The sequence below is a fragment of the Protopterus annectens genome, chromosome 9.part0, assembly GCF_019279795.1.
Source record: "Protopterus annectens isolate FY-2018-M chromosome 9.part0, PAN1.0, whole genome shotgun sequence".
NCBI classification, from domain to species: Eukaryota; Metazoa; Chordata; order Ceratodontiformes; family Protopteridae; genus Protopterus; species Protopterus annectens.
In genome coordinates, this window is record NC_056743.1 from 1398149056 (window position 1) to 1398169055 (window position 20000).

General features: G+C 41.2%; 1 protein-coding gene across 1 annotated transcript in view; it reads left to right on the forward strand.

Annotated features, from left to right (window-relative positions):
• The window catches only part of LOC122812088 (E3 ubiquitin-protein ligase TRIM39-like), a 226951-nt gene that overhangs the window by 40826 nt on the left and 166125 nt on the right, over positions 1-20000 (forward strand). The window contains exon 2 of the mRNA XM_044084361.1: positions 11559-11654. Coding sequence (XP_043940296.1) covers positions 11559-11654 — 96 coding nt within the window. The remainder of the gene's footprint in view (positions 1-11558; positions 11655-20000) is intronic.

The window sequence follows — 20000 nt, forward strand, 5'->3', positions numbered from 1 at the left end:
TGACAGGCGCAGAGAAGTTAAAGGCAGTTAGGAATCCACAGTGGAGTGCTGGATGTCAGTGCTGAATTGCCAGGAATATCCCCTGGTGATGACCCAGTAGGTATGTCTGAACATGTGGTACTATCTGCAGTCATTGTCCAGTTACAGAAATAACAAGATTACAGATGCAAAGAACGTCTTCTCAAAGTATGTTAACCATAATTGTTCCACAGTTATATTGGAATAGATGCACTGAGCTAGGCCGCAGATGTCTGTGAAGAGTGCATCCTTAGATTGGGTACTGTGTTGTTATTTTCACAGATGCTGTGCTGTCTTGTTCCTCCGGCATTTGTATAGGTCTGCCTGATATTGGAGAACTGTCTCATCCTAATGATGATGACAACCAAATCTTAGTAGAGTCAGGTCACAGTTTCAGTGGTAGACTCCAGTAATGTGATGGATAGGCACATCCCTACCTCTTTCAATGGACACATACTTGGAGGCATATACTTGTTGAGAGCTGTCCCTGTGGCCCTGCTCACCTGTGCCATGCCCTCGATACTCTGTTAGCTTTATGTGATGCAGTTTATGGGCAGTCCATGCATGGTGTAACACGGCCTGGGTGTAATATTGCATGCATCATTTTTGCTGTTATATGTTATGTTTATTCTGGTCCATAATTATGATCAAGATGCTGCCTCTTAGCCAATGCCACAGTCCAATCTGCCTGCCTTCATATTACATACTCATCCCCTGCAGCTAGCACCTTGTCAGACACCTCCTCTTTCACAAAGCTTCTCCCCTGCAGCCAGTTCATCCACAGGCTGCTCATCAGGCACTTCCTCCACTGCTGTATTTGGGACTTCCTCCTCCCAGATGTCTTAGACTCTACCTTGCTGTAAATGTTTGTGTAACAATAATGTGTAATATTGCACACACTGCAAAGATTTTACTGCATGCTCCAGGGTCATACTACAATGCACCACCAGAAGTATCTAAGCAGCAGAAGTGGACCTTTAACCGTCTGAATTCATGTTCAGTAGCAACTGTGGTCTCTGGTTGGGCAGTGTTGCAAGCATTCTCTATCATGGTCTGCATATTTCTTATTGGTGTCACTAGCCATGGCTTTAGTATGTATGTAGCATCAGCAGGAAGAGTGGCCTAATGAAAATCACCCCCCCCCCCCACAAACCACTGGTGTAAGTCACATGTGCCAGATGTAGGAGTTTTGGGCATTGCCTGGGTGGCCTGCAAACACATTGCATAAAATAACCTGTGCATTGTACACCACCTTCCAGTTGATTGAGTGGAACTACTTTTAATCTTTAAACATGGCGTTCTTAAAGGGAATGTGTCATATGAATGAATGTAGTGCCGGCAAATGCAAAAAGAGTGACTGCTATTCAGTGAAACTTCTCTGCCAACAATGAAGTTTGCTTTTTGTCCTCTACTGTTGTGTGTCCTCAGAATTGTTATATATATGTCGGGGGGGGGGGGGTGAGATGCACTTGTGCTTACCCCAACGTAAAAAAAAAAATTGTGTTGCTCACCAAAGGTAGTTTCGGGGAACAGTTTTCTGTGCCATTGTGCTGTTAGAGACAACAAAGTGGCACAGTAGAAGCATGCTGGGCCCATGACCCAGAGGTCAATGGATTGAAACATCCTGTGGTACTCAAAGGATAGAAAGCTTTTAGAGACAGAGAGAGTTTGTTTCCATTCACCAAAATTATCTTATGCAACTCATCATGAATCCTTCTTTAAAATAGTCATAGAGGTGTGTTTGTGTGTGTTTTATATATATATATATATATATATATAGATATATATAGATATATAGATATAGATATATATATATATATAGATATATATATATATATATATATATATATATATATATATATATATATGGGTTCACTTTATAATTTCGAAATACTGAAATCCCGAATTTCAGTATCTTGAACTTATAAAGGCATACGTTGAAAATTGCGAAGGTGCATAATCGCTAATCCAAATATCTCGAATTTGCAGTTATGTCTTTACAGTGCATTGCGTGCAGTGTTGTGACTGGATTGTGTTTTGTGTTGTGTATGGATTTAGGTGTAATATAAGGTAAGTGTTTTGTTGGGGTTTTGTGTGGGAATTTGTGTGTGAATGTGTTTGTTAGTTGTACTTGTGGGTTAGAGTAGGCAAGTGAAAGTATGGGTGTGTAAGTGTTGGATGTTTTGGTGTTTTATATGTGTGATGTTTGTGTGTGTGTGTTGTGCTGTAGAATGTGTGGGTGTGAGTTTCCTTTCTGTGTGTGTTTGTGGGATCTCGGAGTTGGTATATATAAGTAGGGGGGTGGGGCACAGCCCCCCACACGAGGGGTGCAAGGGGGCTTGCCTTCCTGCTTATATGTAGTGTAGGTTTATTTGTTTGTTTTTGTGTTTGTGTGTGTTTTGTTTGTTGTGGTTTGGGTTGGATGATGTATGTGTTGTGTGGTGTATGGTGCGTTTCTGTTCGTGATTTTGTTTTTCGTGATTGTGTAGTTTCAGGATTTAGGCCATTCGACTTTATGGTTTAGAAATACTGAAATTCGGGATTTTGGTGTTTCGAAATTATAAAGTGAATCCATAGATATATATATATATATATATATATATATATATATATATATATATATATATATATATGCATACTTCTTTCGGCGGATCATATGTTTCCATTTCTTCCTGTCCTCTGCAGCTGGCTCTGTCACACCAACCACCTACATGTCCTCTCTTACCATATCCATAAACCTTATCTTAGGCCTTCCTCTTTTCCTGTTACCTGGCAGCGTCATCCTTAGCATCTTTTTCCCCAATGTACTCTGCATCCCTTCTCAGTACATGTCCAAACCAACGTAATCTTGCCTCTCTAGCTTTGTCTCCAAGCCTTCCAACCTGGGCTGACCCTCTAATATACTTATTCCTAATCCTGTCCACCCTCGTCACACCCACTGCAAATCTTAACAACTTTAACTCTGCCATGTCCAGCTCTGACTCCTGTCTTTTTGTCAGTGCCACTGTCTCCAACCCATGTAACATAGCTGGTCTCACTACCCTCTTGTAGACCTTCCCTTTCATTCTTACTGGTACTTGTCTGTCACAAATCACTCCTGACACTCTCCTCCACCCACTCCATCCTGCCTGTACTCTCTTCTTCACCTCTCTTCCACACTCACTATTACTCTGAACTGTTGATCCCAAGTATTTAAACTCATCCACCTTTACCACCTCTACTCCCTGCATCATCACTATTCCTCTGTCCTCCCTCTCATTCACACACATATATTCTGCCTTAGTCCTGCTGACCTTCATTCCTCTTCTCTCTAGAGCATATCACCACCTCTCCAGGGTCTCCTCCATCTGTTCCCTACTCTCACTACAGATCACAGTGTCATCTGCAAACATCATAGTCCACGGGGACTCCTGTCTGATCTCGTCTGTTAACCTGTCTGATCTCATCTGTTAACCTGTCCATCACCATTGCAAATAAGAAAGGGCTCAGAGCTGATCCTTGATGTAATCCCACCTCCACCTTAAACGCATCCATCACTCCCACTGCAGACTTCACCGCTATCACACTACCCTCATACATATCCTGTACCACTCTTACATACTTCTCTGATACTTCCAACTTCCTCATACAATACCATAACTCCTCCCTAGGCACCCTGTCATATGCTTTCTCTAAGTCCACAAAGACACAGTGCAACTCCTTCTGACCTTCTTTGTACTTCTCCATCAACACTCTCACATTGCATCTGTAGTGCTCTTTCCTGGCATTAAACCATACTGCTGATCACTAATCATCACCTCCCTTCTTAACCTAGCTTCCACTACTCCTTCCCATAACTTCATGTTGTGACTGATCAATTTAATCCCTCTGTAGTTACTACAGCTCTGCACATCACCCTTATTCTTAAAAATCGGTACCAAAACATTTTTTCTCCATTCCTCAGGCATCCTCTCACTTTCCAAAATTTCATTAAGCAATCTAGTTAAAAACTCTACTGCATTTTTCACCTAAACACGTACATGCTTCCACATGTCATCTGGACCAACAGTCTTTCCATTCTTCATCCTCTTCATAGCTATCCTTACTTCCTCCTTGATAATCCACTGCACTTCATGATTCACTGTGCGCACATCATCCAGCCTTCTCTCCCTCTCATTCTCTTCATTCATCAGCCCCTCAAAGTACACACACACATACAAAGAAACCATAGTACAATTTCTTTATTTCATGTAGTATGCATTTTAACAGTTTTCATTCACTCTGACATAACATGTATTGCTCAATTCCTGCCTTCAATTTCACTCCTCCTCCTCCTGAACACTATCTTTTTTGCATTTTTGCCACAAATTTCATTTATTTCTATGGAATTTGCTCGTTCCCATTCCTAAAGATCCCACTTCCAGTTCTTTTATTCCCTTTACACTATTAATTATTTTAGTTACAGTTAAGGCCTTAATGTATCTAGGCATTTCAGATTTTATATCCCTCAAAATCATAATTTCCTTAGTTACAACCATTTACCCCACCAATATTTCTGACACAGCATGTAGTAGGGAATTTTTTAAATCTGTCAACTCGTCACATTCCCAGAAAACCCTCCCAATTTATTTCCCCATCATACCTCCAGCATTTGCAATCTACCTAAAGTAAAATTCTCTGAAGTCTGCGTGGACTGTAAAAATACCAGTGCAAACACTTCCTAGCAAAATTCCTAAACCTTCTAGACTTTATTGCATATTATAGAGTTCTATAGATGGTCTCCTCTTGTTCCTTTGTATATTCCCTTTTTGTATTCTCTTTTGTTTAGTATCTTTCCATTCTCTCTTCCGAATATTTTCTAACCTCCTCTGGTTGATTCTTATAGCCAACATGCAATATTTTAAATGCCCTGCTAATTATCCCTTTTTTTAGCTTCTGTCCTGGTCCCAACTAAAAAGACTCCCAGAAGTGGTCTTTCACTTAATCCTCCGCCCCTTTCTCTTTGCATATACTCCTGTCAGTCCTTGATATGGAAGGCAGTCTCTAACCTGCAGTCCAAACTTGTGCTTGGCCTCACCCCACTCTACTACCTTTGCCTCTCTCATTATTGCTCCCAAAACCTTGGTTCATTTGTTAATTTTCTCCATTAAATTACAGACACTTTTTGCATACTTTCTATCCTCCTACTTACAGCCATTCCGATGGGTAAAATCTCCTTTTTCCATTCCCATATTGGCTTAGTTCTTAGAATACTGTGCTGCTTAAGAGTATAATATTTTGTACGGTAGTTCTCCTTAAGGATCTGCATCCAAAATCCTGCTCTCTAAATATTCTCAAACTCCCCACCCATTTCATCATCATACCTTTCCACTTTGATATCCTTCTTCTTGTGTTATGTATATAAACCTTGATTGTATATCTCTAAAATATTCCCTCAGATCAGGTAATCCTAAACGTCCATTGTTCTTTCGAGAGAATCGATGTATACCACTTAATTATTTGCCCTCTTCCTTTCCCAAATAAATTCCTTCAACTCTTTATTAATTTTAGTCCCCAAAGTCTGTTCACATTAATAAAAATAAACCTGTTCTGTATGTAAAACTAAAGGGACTAGAAACATTTTCACTACTTCCAACTTCTCAGTTTTTGTATTCTCTCTATTTAGTCGCTTTCCACATATCCTTAGCTGCCGTAACAGAGTCCTTTTAATCCATACACCTAAGTACTTCATCTTAATTCCCCCTATAAATATGGGTATCACTGATTTAGTTTGTGTGTGGGTACATAGCTTACTGCTGTAGCCTTTGTTTTACTTCATTTATTTTTATGATTAAAAGACAACTGTCTAAAAATATTCCAAAATGCCCTTTTCTAAAATTATTAATTAAAAAGCAATTTTATCTGTGAATTAAGCTAACTTTTACTGATTACTTTAGCATTTATGTCCTTGAATTTGGTAGTCCCTTGTTTTCTTTGCTGATGGCTCTAAATGTAAAGCAGATGACAAAGGGAAAGCAGTCACCCCTGCCTTGTTCTTCTGTTCAAATGCAGTTTGTCAAAGAGGGAACCCTCTCAGGTCTATATTATATAGTCGAAGTTTCAAAACTTCGAACCTCATATGGGCGAAGTTCGAAACAGCAAAATCCTCCTGATTAGCCATGTTATTCTATCAGGGAATGCAAATGCTGCCATTCCCTACACATAAAATTCCAACTGACTGTTTTGTATGCTTTCTTTTCGAGATTCACTTCCTGTTGTAGCATTTTCTAGCACTCTGCTGTATTCTCTATATCATAGTTCTGTTTATGTTGTCAAATGCTTGCCTCCCCTCCACAAAACCACAGTGATCAATATCTATCAGTTTTGGAAACACCTTTGCCATTGTTTTACCTAGTATAGACATAAACACCATCATTTTGGTTTAAAATTGAAATAGATGTATATGACGCTTGTTCTGAAGAGTCTTTATCATCCTTGGTTATACAGCTATTTATCATCCTTGGTTATACAGCTACCATAGCTTTCTTCCAAGTTGTTGGTACTCTTCTCCCTTTTAAAATATTGTTAAACAAAATCTTTCAGTTCGTTTTCACTTTCCCCCTCCCCAGCTTCCAAAATTCCACAGGAATGCCATCTGCTCCTGGAGACATTTCTGTTGCTTGGTTATACATGATTATTTTAGCTCATCTTTCCCTGTCGTAGTCATTAACTGTTGAGTCTCTTCTTCCGCTAACCTTAACCTTAAGTCTTCCATGAATATTTCTAATTGTGCCTTTTCATGGTTTCCACATTCCTCTGCTGTATACTTGACTGCCATAAAATTTCCAAGATACCTCTTAACACTTTCTATGAGATCGTTGGCTATTTTTTGTGTTAAAGGCTTTTAAGTTTGGTGACAGCCTGTTCTAATTTCTGTTGTCTAAGACTTTGTGCAAAAAGGTTTTGTGCTCTGGAGTTATCAAAACTAGTTATTTTACATAAACTAAACAAAAACTCGTACATATTATCCAAATAATCCCTTGTTTTCCCTTTAGCACTTTACATTTGCTCCTGTTCTTGTTCCATGAGATTCACATTATTGTGCATTACTTTAACATTTGTCAAACCCTCTAAACAATTCTTATTATTTTTCCCCACGTCTTTCTCTACGTGTTTTTAAACTTCATTTTCATTTTAACCCACACATTAGCTATCCCGTCTGATGAAATTTCTATCTAGGGTTGGGAGGGTGGCCTAATGGTTAAGGTGTTTGCTTTACAAACACAAGGTGCAGGGTTTGAGTTTCACAAGGGATAATTGGCTAAGCTTACAATGGCTCGCAAGGGCAGTTAGCTTAGTACTAACCTATGAACCTATGAACCTAATTCCTTATTAACTCTCAAATCATTTCCACTAACCATTCCTTAACAAGAGGTGGGAGGTTGTCATAATGGTTAAGGTGTTTACCTTATAGATACAAGGTGCAGGGTTTGATTCTCACATGGGGTAATTGGCTTGGCTTAAAATGGCCCACAAGGGCATTTAGCCTAGTACTAATCTATGAACCTATGAACAACTTCTCTCTCTAGCAGATAAGTGGGAAAGTGCCAGTGTATCATTTATGCTTAATTGTTTTGCTTCTTTGTCTTAGTTTTTATTGGTGCACACTGTAAAGTAGTTATTGGATGTGTGATAAAGTTTTCAGTGAAGTATAAACGCTCCTGTGAGATATAATTTCAATCCAGTCTAACCCAGGTCTATACCTTGGGTAGTTATACATACATTCTGTCTTGAGTTTCTTCTACTTAACTCATATCTTCCTTAGGTTGATAGATTCATAGATTAATACTAAGCTAACTGCCCTTGTGGGTCTTTTTAAGCCTAGCCAATTACCCCATGTGAGAATCAAACCCTGCACCTTGTGTGTGTAAGGTAAACACCTTAACCATTATGCCAACCTCCCTTACCAAATGTTCTCACATATTTCTTTAGATATCTACTCTTCTTTATTATATTTCCCCTTCTTGGTTCCCCTGGTATTTCACTATTGCAAATTGGGTTCCAGTCCCTACCTATGCATAACATTCCCTGCTGAAAGCAAATTATATCTCTCAGAATCCTTTTAAGTAGCAAATTTAGGTGGAATGTAAAAACATGCCAACATAATCCTCTTTCCACAGCAGTCACCATTATTCCCACAAATCTGATGTTATGATCTTATTTTCCTCTGGAACTCCTTATGCTTGATAAACCGTTGTCCCTGCTCCCCAGGTAGAGCTTTTGTTGTAGTGTGAGTGCAGTGAATGATTCCCACTACCCCAGGGGAAACAGACTTCATAAAATGCCTGTTTGGGGTTTCCTGTCTCATCTATGATGTGTGGGAACCACATGTACTCTAATACATGCTGTAGCATGGCATCGAGGAGCTGGTGGAGTATCCTGAGGCTGATGCCTTTGAAACATCCACCTTGTCTACTATTGGTCACTGAAAGGTCCCTGTAGTTAAGCTTCCCAGAGTCACACATACCTTTGGATACTCCGCTTATCCCTTAAGCCTGCATATGAAGCATATTGCAACCAGCTCCTGCAATGTTGCCTCTGTCCACACATCGTGATCCTATATTTCTGGATGGCATGGTATGTTAGGCCTAGTCAGATAACTGGCATGGTATATTAGGCCTACTCAGATGACTGGCATGGTATGTTAGGCGTAGTCAGATGACTTGGTGGCACCAAGGATGATGATACACACCTCCATGACAACCATCAGTGTCAACAGCTTCTTGCATATTTATACTGACTAATGAAGCAGCTACCCCATGCATATTTTTGCATTACATATTTTAACTGCAGGATTTTACTGAAGTCAACAACACTTGCATTTCTGTCTGTCCACACAAAATGTATCTATTTCTGCATTGCGCTGCCATAATGTGTAGTGGTCCCTCATTTGCAGCCAACATTGCTGCAGTTTTAATAATATTGCTTATTTCCTTATTATACTGCCGTTTGTATGTTATGCAAGCCATGCCATTTTACAGGGCCTTCCATGACCAGAATCAGTTTCTCTAAATCGACACCACCCTTCATGTGGCCACTGTTCCCACAAAATCAGCTACTGCAATGGAAATATGAATCCCATGAATAGTATAGGGTCAGAAAGAGGAACACTTCCATATTTTTAGTAGAGAAAGTCCACAAGTAGTTTTCCACATACAGAGTTTTTGTTTGAGCTTAGTTATTTATTGGTATTTGCACCCTTAAATCGGTCTAATTTATTTGAGCCATTGCTTTTTCTACAAGACATAATCAACTGAGTTATTTTGGCAAGCAAGATTCCTGTTGTGTAAACAAATGTTAAAATAAAATTTGATGACTGACATTAACAAGCATTTTCTTTCTTCATGTTGTTGTTGTTTTGTCGGAATATATGCGTACAAAACCAGCATATGCTGTGGTATTGTAGACTGATAGTATCTGTTACATTTTGAGCTGTTATTCAGTTTCCTTTGTGTGTGTACGCATTTGTAAGTGTGTATGTATGTGTGCATATATATAAATATTGGTGCTACTTAAAAAGCCAATTATGTGTTTGGTCAACAGCTACCTAGTCATATATGTAGTCAGCTAGGCAGCTGATCAACAGTTGTACGAGATCACACATATCCAAAGTTTAGCAAATTTGCCTTAACCCCATGTTTGTGCGATCTTAGAATTGGTGTATATAATTAGCAAAGGGTATGGGTTGCAGTCCCTTACATGGGGGAAGAAGATGCAGGGGGGAATTTGCTCTTTGCAAAAATGTTTTAATGTTTTTTTTTGTTTTTTGCAAGGTGAAGCTTGCTCCCTGAAGAATTTTTTTTTTTGCATTTTTTTAAATTAAAAGTTTGCATGCTGCCAGGTTGTATCTCGGTGCATGCATATGGCATGTAAATGTCAACATTTTTGATGTTTTGACGTTGACATTACGCCAGTTAACTATGGGTGTTTTTGTTCTGTAGTGGTATACTTATTTTATATATGTGTGTGTGTGTGTGTGTGTGTGTGTGTGTGTGTGTGTGTGTGTGTGTGTGTGTGTATGTATACAAATATATATATATATATATATATATATATATATATATATATATGTGTGTGTGTGTGTGTGTGTGTGTGTCTGTGTGTGCGTGTGTGTGTACACATACATACATATGAGTCTGCTTTGTTTAAATGAAAGTATGTTTAAACGAATCTGACTTACCTGAGCTGATTTCTCCAAAACGGCATTTCAACAAATGCACAGACTGCCGAATTCCTTTCGCTGTGAAAGGAACCACTTGGCCACCATGGTAAGTAATTGAAACAGAGCAAAAGTAAGCCCACCAAAGTGGGGGGAGGGGTTTTGCCTCCCACACCCCCACATGGGAGACTTCGCTTTTCACACCCCCTACATCTTAAATATACCAACTCCGACATCGCACTAAACGGAAGAGAGGGCACAGTTCACTATGGTGGCCAAGTGGTTCCTTTCACAGGGAAAGGAATTCGGCAGTCCGTGTGTTTGTTGAAATGCCATTTCAGAGAAATCAACTCAGGTAAGTCAGATTCATTTATACGTACTTTCGTTTAAACAAAGTAGACCCGTGTGTGTGTGTGTGTGTGTGTGTGTGTGTGTGTGTGTGTGTGTGTGTGTTTATATATTTATATGGTAATGCTTAATTGCATCAACGTCTGTTTAGTCAACAAAATTTGGTCAGTTAAACAGATGGTCGATAGGTGTGTGAGACTGCACAATTCTCATGATTGAGGAATATGCCCTTTCTCTGGCAGTGTGAGATCTGAGAGTTAGTATATATAATTAGCAGGGAGTATTTGGGAGTGCAAATGCCAAAAACAAATAGGTTTTTACCTTTTTTTTTGCATGCGCTGACACTTTTGCTCTGCGGATTTGTAGTAGGTTGGTGCCATTTTCTGCTCAACTTTGTGAACATTGACATTTGAGTGTTCAGAGTAAATTCAGTGCACATATATACACACACACACACACACACACAGACACACACACACAGACATGCACATACATATTTTATTATTATTGAAGATTCATTCATTTATTTACAGAATATGGTAACGCTATACTGAGCCCTTTCTACATCATTTGACTTTTGTGTTTGATGGCATTAAATTTGTGCAGGTTTATGCTGTACAGAATGGTGAGAGACTTTAGTAAGTGGAACATAAGAAAATCTCACTGGTCAAAAATGTGGTCTTTTCAACATTTCCGAATTTCTTCCCTTGAGAATTAAATGTGGATGAGGGTAACATTTGCACCATTAGTAGATAAATGTCTAATTCATTCTTCAAAAAGTAATGCAGATAGCATTTCATGAGACTCCACCTAAAATGTTATACAAATTATTTACCGTTCTGAAGCATTTTGTTTCCATCTCTCTTGAATTTCTACTCAAAAGAAATTTGGCACCATTACTGTTTTTTTAATATCCCATTATGCTTGTCATGACAGCTGTAATGTGTACTTTTAATTTTGTTTGACTCGATTCTTTAAAAATGTGAGATGAGTTTCTGTAACTTTTTTTTTTCAGAAGCAACTTGAACAATCAAGGGATTACCTGAAGAAACAGATGGAAAGTATTCTGATTGCCCAGGCTGAAGGAGAGAGCAAAATTTATAAAATAAATGTAAGCGAGAAAAGACATTTCTTAGTGGTAATTTCCTCACTGCATAGCGTGCCAGATGATGTACCTTGTAAAGGCCTGTTTTTACAGCCTTCCCCTTCTTTACTTACATCGGACAAATTACCATTCATTCTTGAACTGATTTTGATATCCTTCTATACGGGAATCTTGATCTTATTTAGTACATAATTTTCTGTCTAAAGGGACAAAGCCTGATTTGGTCTTATGGTGTCTGTTGTATACATTTTTTATTATTTTAAGTACAAATTGCTGTATTTGCAGTTTAGGGGATAATCATACCTATAAATACTAGGATGTTCTTTGTGTTTCACTGTTGCAATCATCACATTTGGGTTATCTGCCTGCAGGTAGCCCTCAGCCGACCTGAATACCAGAGTCTTGGGATTTCTGCGTGGGATGCTGTCGCTTCTTCCACCTAGATGCAGCCGACGCCATTACATCAGTCTTTCTTGATGTGCGGTGCCCAAAGCAGAAGCAGTTCGCAAGTGCCAGTCGGCCAACTCCTGAAATTTTCGTTTTCAAGTTTCAGACCTGAAGTCCTCTAAAAGATAAGTATCCCGTTGGGGATCCTTTTTCCTTGATCTAACCAATGTCAGAAAAAATTAATAATTGTCTTGCCTGTGGAAAGCAAATACCTCATAGAGATTTTCATTCTTACTGCGTCACCTGTTTAGGCCCAGACCACGACGTCCCTTGCTGTCGGTTTTGTACTTTCTTCAATGCCTGAACTATCCATCGTCGGGCAATTTTTGTAGCTAAATACTTTTGCTCTCGATCTCCGTATTTCGAAATGGCATCAGTAAGCCATCCGACTACCAATCTTCCAAAAAAACATAAGGATAAAGACAAAGACTGCCCGCATAGGTCCAAAACTGCCGCCGACGCTACAGTTAAGCTAGTTGCCAGTCTGCCGGTACTCATTGAGGTGCTTTTGCAGCCCCTGATACCCGCTTCTACAGATTTACAGGCCTCTACTGAGAGCCATTTGGAGTCCGGTATGCCACAAGATGCTTCTTCACCTATGGAACCTGCGGATGTCTCTACCTTGGATGTGTCCTGAGCCGTTGTGCAGGCACCGGCTTCTGAGGGTGTATTCAGGCCTACCGATTTTCATATTAAACCGATGACTTTGTTTCAAGCCAAAAATACCGAATTTCTCAGGCCTAAAGTTCACACTGCCCCTAGGAAACAGATGACCAAAGTGCATTCTCAGGCCCACAGGCCTCAAAAACAAATGATTAGAATGGCTGAAGACCTTATTACCTTAATTAGGTCAGAGACCTAGAACTGATTTTCCTTCTGATTCTTCTGGTCAGGAATCTGATATCTATGTTCCTCCTGACTACCAGGACATATCCTTATCTACCTATGAGGATTCTGATGCAGAGGATTCCATTCCCTCTGTTTCCCCTCCAGAAGATGTTTCTTTTGGTGAAACCCTGCATATCCTTAGGGAGCATTTCCGCTGGGAAAGCCAGGACTACCCTCAGTCCAAAAAGAGACTCAGGGAATTTTTAAACCTGCCTCAGCACAGGCCTCTAGCTATCCCTCCTTTTCTGGAGATTGTATATGATGTTTTCTTGGAATCCAGCCTTACCCTGGATACTTTGCCTCCAGCTCCCAGGAAACTTGACAGGTACTATAGAGTACCTGACTCTCACAAATTCCTTTTCAAGAATCATACTGTAGATCCAGAGACCATTTCCCAAGGACCAAAAGGCATTAAGGCTACTACTGCCAAGAATTCAACCCCTTCTGTCAGGGATTCTAGGGCTTCAGATAGATGGGGTAAGAAGGTATACACATCTGCTACTCTGACCATTAGGGCTTTAAATTGCCAGTTTCATATGTTAAAGTATCAGCAGCATATTTTGGGGCTAATTAAACAGAAAATTATGTTGATTCCTGACTGTGCAGAACACAAAGATTTACAAGAGTTAATGCATTCTGCTGACCAAGTTGATAAACATACATTGCAGTGTAGTTTTGATGCTTTAGAAGCATCTTGTAGGGCTGCTGTCATGGGGTCTGTTCTTAGAAGGCATGCTTGGCTTAAGGAACAAAACTTGCCAGATCATGTCAAAGCAAAATTACTGGATGCACCCTTAAACCAAGAGCGCCTATTTGGCAGTAAAGCAGAAGAAATTCTCAAAAGGATGGAGGAGAAAGCTAAATCCATGCAAACGGTTAAAGATTTCTTACAAGTACAGCCACCTAGATTCAGTAGGCATTGGCCTTCAAAGAACTGGTCCATTCCAGTCCCTTCCAGGCCTTCTCAGTCCAAACCCAGGAGCAGTTAACCCCCAAGACTTCAGTCTCAGGTTATGCACAGATCTAAGCAGTGGGGTGCACCCACGTACAAAACAGGGAGTAGTACTCAAACCCCTCTGGTAAACTTGCACAATGACTTATCCTTAACTCCCCCAAGCTTTGCTCAGATACTTGCACCTTTAGGAGATAAACTCGCCCTGCATGCAAAAAACTGGGAATACATTACCCAAGACAAATGGGTTTTAAACATTGTTTCCCTAGGATGCACATTCCACTTCCACTCACTCCCAACCTAAAGTGGATGGCCAGACCTCCCCCCAAATCAGTGGGCGGAGGCCTAAAAGCAAGTACTTTCTCTCCTCAGCATCAAGGCTGTTCAACCTGTCCCTGAAGAACAAAGGGGACAAGGTTTTTATTCAAGACTGTTCCTGGTTCCCAGAAAAGAAAACTCATGATGTCTTATCCTGGATTTATCTATTCTCAACACCTTTCTGGTGGTTCCAAAATTCAAAATGCTAACTCAGCAACAGCTGCTTCCGATGACTTAGAAGAAGCTTACCTGCACATCCCCATAAGGGAATCTTGCAGGAAATACCTTCGCTTCAGGGCAGGCTCTATGCACTATCAGTTCTCTGTACTTCCCTTTGGCTTATCTACTGTGCCCAGGGTGTTCACAAAGTGCCTAGCTCCAGCCATTGCTTTTTGCAGGCAGATTTACCCATACTTGGATGATTGCCTGATTCAGGCGGAAAGTCAGGACTTGCTACTACAGCACCTGGCATTTGTAAAAAGACTTCTAATTTCACTGGGGTACACCATCAACGTAAATACATCACATCTAGTACCCTGCCAACAGATTGTATTCCTGGGAGCAAGCTTGAACACAACTTCCCAGATGGCATTCCTCACTCCAGAGAAACAAATTTATTTGACAACTTACTTCAACCTACTGGCCACAAAAACCCAGCTGTCTGCAAGGAAAATACTGTAAGCTCTGGGGTTCATGGCTTCTTGTATTCTGTTAATTCCATATGCAAGACTGCATATGAGGAAACTTCAATGGTATCTAAAAAGTCTATGGTGTCAACATTCTCAGAACCTGGAAACAATAATTCCTATCATTCTGTGTCTAAAGGCAGAGTTCCTTTGGTGGGCAGAGGCCTGCAACCACAACAAGGGACTCCCTTTCACTCTACCCCCTGCCACCCAAACCCTAACAACAGAAGCATCAGACTATGCATGGGGAGCTCACATGGCAGGGCAGTGCATTCAGGGCAAATGGAACCCAAAGCAGATGCACCTGCATATCAATCAAAAAGAAGTGTTAGCTGTACTGAATGCTCTGACAGCCTTCAAAGGCCTTATTCTTCCAGGTCAAGTATTGGTAAAGACAGACAACACCACAGTTATATGGTGCATAAACAAGCAGGGGGGAATACATTCCTTCTCACTCTGCAGACTAGCATGGCTCTGTGGAACACAGCCTTGAGCAACCAAGTGCAGCTACAAGCTCAATTCCTGCCAGGCAAATTAAATTCACTGGCAGACGACTTAAGTAGAAATCTCATGGACCCACACGAATGGAAACTGGAACCCAAAATATTCAAGCTTTTGGGGAGGAGCTGGGGGACACCAGAGGTGGACTTGTTTGCTTCCCCTCAGAACTATTAATTGAACAAATACTGGACCAGGACTCCCTACAGCCAAGCTTGGAATGTGGATGTCCTGTTCTTTTCCTGGGAAAGCCTCTCAGTCTATGCCTTTGCCCCTCTGCTCTCCTCTTGAAGGTTCTACTAAAGATCAAACAGCACAAGCCAAGGACAATCATGATTGCAACATACTGGCCACGCCAGCACTGGTATCCTCTTTTCCGCAGTCTGACAGTGCTACAACCATGGCACCTGCCTCAGACCCCTTCCCTGCTGTCCCAGCAGGGGGGTCAAATTCTGCACCCTCAGCTTAAGACCCTGAACCTTGCAGCCTGGCTAATCCCCTGAACTTACCTCTAGCAACCCTCAGTAAGCAGGCGCTGGATGTCATTCTTGAGGCAAGGAGGCCTAGTACTAGAAACTCCTATTCAGAAAAGTGGAAAAGATACTTTTCCTGGAGCCAGTCTTAAGGGATAGGCACAACTGTGCCCAGCTTACCTCATATACTAGATTACTTAACAGAAATGCTCCACAAGGGCCTATCCTTCTCTTCAATTAAGGTACAAGCCTCTGCCATCTCAGCTCATTATAATACTGAGACATCCCTCTTCTCTCGTCCTCTGATAAAACAGTTCCTTAGAGGTGCCAAAAATTTAAGACCCCCCCCCCAGGAGAGCTCCCACTTCAACATGGGACCTTAACTTTGTATTGGAAAAACGTACACTTCCCCCCCTTTGAACCGGCTGCTACAGCAGAGTTGAAATTCCTCTCATGGAAAACAGCTTTACTTCTCGTCATCACTTCAGCAAGAAGAGTGTCTGAACTGCAGGCCCTTATGGCAGTGGAACCCATCATTATCTTCCATGCCGACAGGGTTTACCTCAGGACTAACCCATCTTTTATACCCAAGGTGGTGTCTAGTGTGGCTTTAAACCAGTCCATTCATTTGCCTACTTCTTTCCCTAATCCTCAAAATAATGGGGAAAGGATACTGCATCCTGTAGATGTGCACAGACAACTTAGACTTTATTTGGACAGGACTAAGCCTCTCAGAAAATCTGACCAGCTGCAGGGGCAGAGGGGAAGGCCATTTCAAAGCAAACCATATCTAAATGGATAGCACACTGCATTTCTGCTACAAGCACCATGGAAAACTTACCCCACAGGGGATAAGAACACATTCCACTAGGACTACATCTACCTCTACTGCATTTCTCAGAGGAGTCCCTACCAGGAACATCCTGGAAGCTGCAACCTGGAGCTCTGTACACACTTTCACCAAGCATTACCACTTGCCTATCTTTTCTAAATCCAGAGCTGGATTTGCCACAGCACTCTTACACGGCCTGATTGCCAGTCCCAGTGCTTCTTAATCTACCTCCACCCTTCCTTAGCTTTGGGAATCAACCCAAATGGGATGACTGCAACAGTGAAACACGGACATAGTACAGTTGTGTACACTTACCATAAATGTAGATGTTCAAGTGTATTCACTGTTGCAGTCTTGTTTACCCCCCCTCAAGCCCCCTGATTGTCTTTGCTTTCACCTATCCTTTTTGGTTTGGCATATCTTATTCTATGTGTATTTGCTTTTTGCTGGGGGTGTTCCACACCATATAATTGCTTCCTATTTTGGAGGCACCTGACATCTGGGGCAAGAAAAACCTGATGTAATGGCGTCGGCTGCATGTTTTATACCCCTGACGACCTGACGTCATGGAAGAAGCGACAGCATCTGACGCAGAAATCCCAAGACTATGGTATTCAGGCTGGCTGATGGCTACCTGCAGGCAGATAATCCAAGTGTGATGACTGCAACAGTGAATACATTTGAATATCTACATTTATGGTAAGTGCACACAACTGTACTTCGTGTTGCTTAATCATTGATTGTATTCCTTTTTGCTACACATGTAAACCACCACTCTGCACTTAGCTCCACAGGATGCTATGAAAGTCCAGGACACTAGTACAGCATGGGAATTTTGCTTTTTTTTCAGGTGTTTCATTATTAAAAGTATGCAACAAGAGTAGATTAAGGTTTTGAAGCAAAACAATGTTGAATGTAAATACACTGTTAAGCATGTATGTCTATAGTACTAAGGAAAAAACAGATTATAGCACAAGCAATCATTGCGCACTGCCACAGCACTGTTTTAACCCATTAAATCAGTTGCATTTTTATCCCCTTACCAGCACTCCTGTGTAACTGACACCCTCCCTTGCAACTACTCTGTTGATTATATCCAGCCCTACTCACACCTATCTACCATCCTTTACCTCTCTTTCACAGATTCTGACAACAATGGACAGACAATTTCCTGTGGTTTCTCCTGCTAGTCTGGTTGATATGGGCATCCTGAGACAGTGTAGCAACTGCCTCATGTGCATGGACAACCCTCTTGTTCTACCACCTAGGAACACAATATGTGAGAGATACAGTTACATTAAGTACCTAGAATCTTTGCTGTCTCAATCACAAGCCAATAAGTACATATGTCACTAAGAAGGTTGTCTGCAGAAACATCACAAATACCACACCTCTAAAACCACCCACACCTGTACAGTACATTCCTACATATGTGGAGGTTCTCACCAAAAACATACCTAAACAAAATAGACCTCTGAGGTAAAAGCACACATGCACATCACAACCCACCGCACCAAGCACCACACATAGTACACATGCCTGTGTCTCACAGCCTGTAAGACCCAGCCACAAACCCAACATACTAGTTATAGGAGACTGTGTCATGAAACACACAGATGTGCCCCTCACCAGGCTAGACAAGGGAAAGTCACGGTAAGTTGCTTGTCAGATGCCAGAATCTGCCATATTACTCACTCACTCACTCAAGTCTCTCAACAACAGGTACTGTTATGACTCTGTCATAGTCCATGTTGGTGTGAATGACTTGCGATGTACTTCTCTGGACTATTTGAAGAGAGACATGGTTGAGCTTGCCGAATATGTGTCCCAGGCAGGTATGTCCCTAGCCTTAATCAGCATCATACTGTCATCCATAATGATGCCTCAATACAAACCGAAAATGATTGACTTTAACAACTGGGTTAGTTTCTGGTGTCATTCAAAGGGGATCCATAACCTAACAGCTTGGGCAAACATGATTGACAAACCACGATGCTTTGCCAGAAATGGCCTTCATCTGTCTCCCCTGGGCTTCAGGCATCTGGCAAAGGCTCTTGCCTCCCCCATAGTGCCTGTTTTATGCAAAGTCATGAGAACAAAATTACCAATGTGAAAAATTCTTCTAAACGAAATTTAAAGGTCATGCTGCTAAATGCTAGGAGTCTTAACATGAAACTGCACTCATTATTCCTCGCCCTGGAAGATGCTGACATTTATGCAGTCACTGAAATCTGGTTCATAGCTGTGGAGAGCACCCCAGCCTTACCAGGTTACTTGTCCTACCATATGTTCAGACCCCAAACAGAGGGCTACAAAGCCAAAGGAGGTGGAGTTTCAATATTTATCAAAGACGTACACATCTCTAGGCTGGATAAACAGTATGATGCACAGGAGACACTCCAGGTGCAGTTAACTGTTGACAAAACACCTGTTCAAATCATAGCTAGCTACAGATCCCCAACCATGACTTAGGAGGCCCACTCCACCTACCTGGACTTACTTGAATCCATCAAGATTCAACCCTCTACCCTGATCCTGGGTGACTTTAACTACCCAACCATAGAGTGGAAGACCTATTTTAGCTCAAACATGAATGCCCAGAGATTCCTTGACTTTGTCAATGCCAGTGCATTGGATCAGTTGGTCGACACTCCCACTAGAGGTGAAAATATCCTGGACCTGCTCTAACCAACATGAGTAGCCACTGTAGCACCCCTACAGTGCCATCCTCCTTGGTAAGATCCGACCATAAAGCAATCACTTTCGAAGCCACCATCTCCCCTGCCCCCTCCCATTGCCAGGGTCGAATAAAAAAACTTTCCAAAAAGCTGACTACAATCTCCTGAAAGCAGGTATAAGCAGCTTCACAGCCACCATCCCTTTAGTTGGAACAAGCACTAATGTCCAAGCCTACACCAAAAAACTATATGAGCACCTATATAGCTGCATGGACTCCGCAATAACTGACAGGACCAAATCATCTTCCTCAAGGAAGAGTAAACCTATCTGGTGGACAGCAGCAATAAACAGACTCTATAGTAAAAGAAAAAAATTGCTGTCTAGGACCAAGAAGGAGCAATTGCCACGTTGGAAGCAATCTCTCCTTTATCTGAACAAGCAAATAAGGTCACTGGTGAAATCCTCTAAGGCTATCTTCGAGTCCAGATTGGCCACATCCACTAAGAATAATCACAAGGCCTTGTTGCATACGTCTGCAATCTCAAAGGTAACTCCCAAATCTGCTCTGAACTGGTGGTC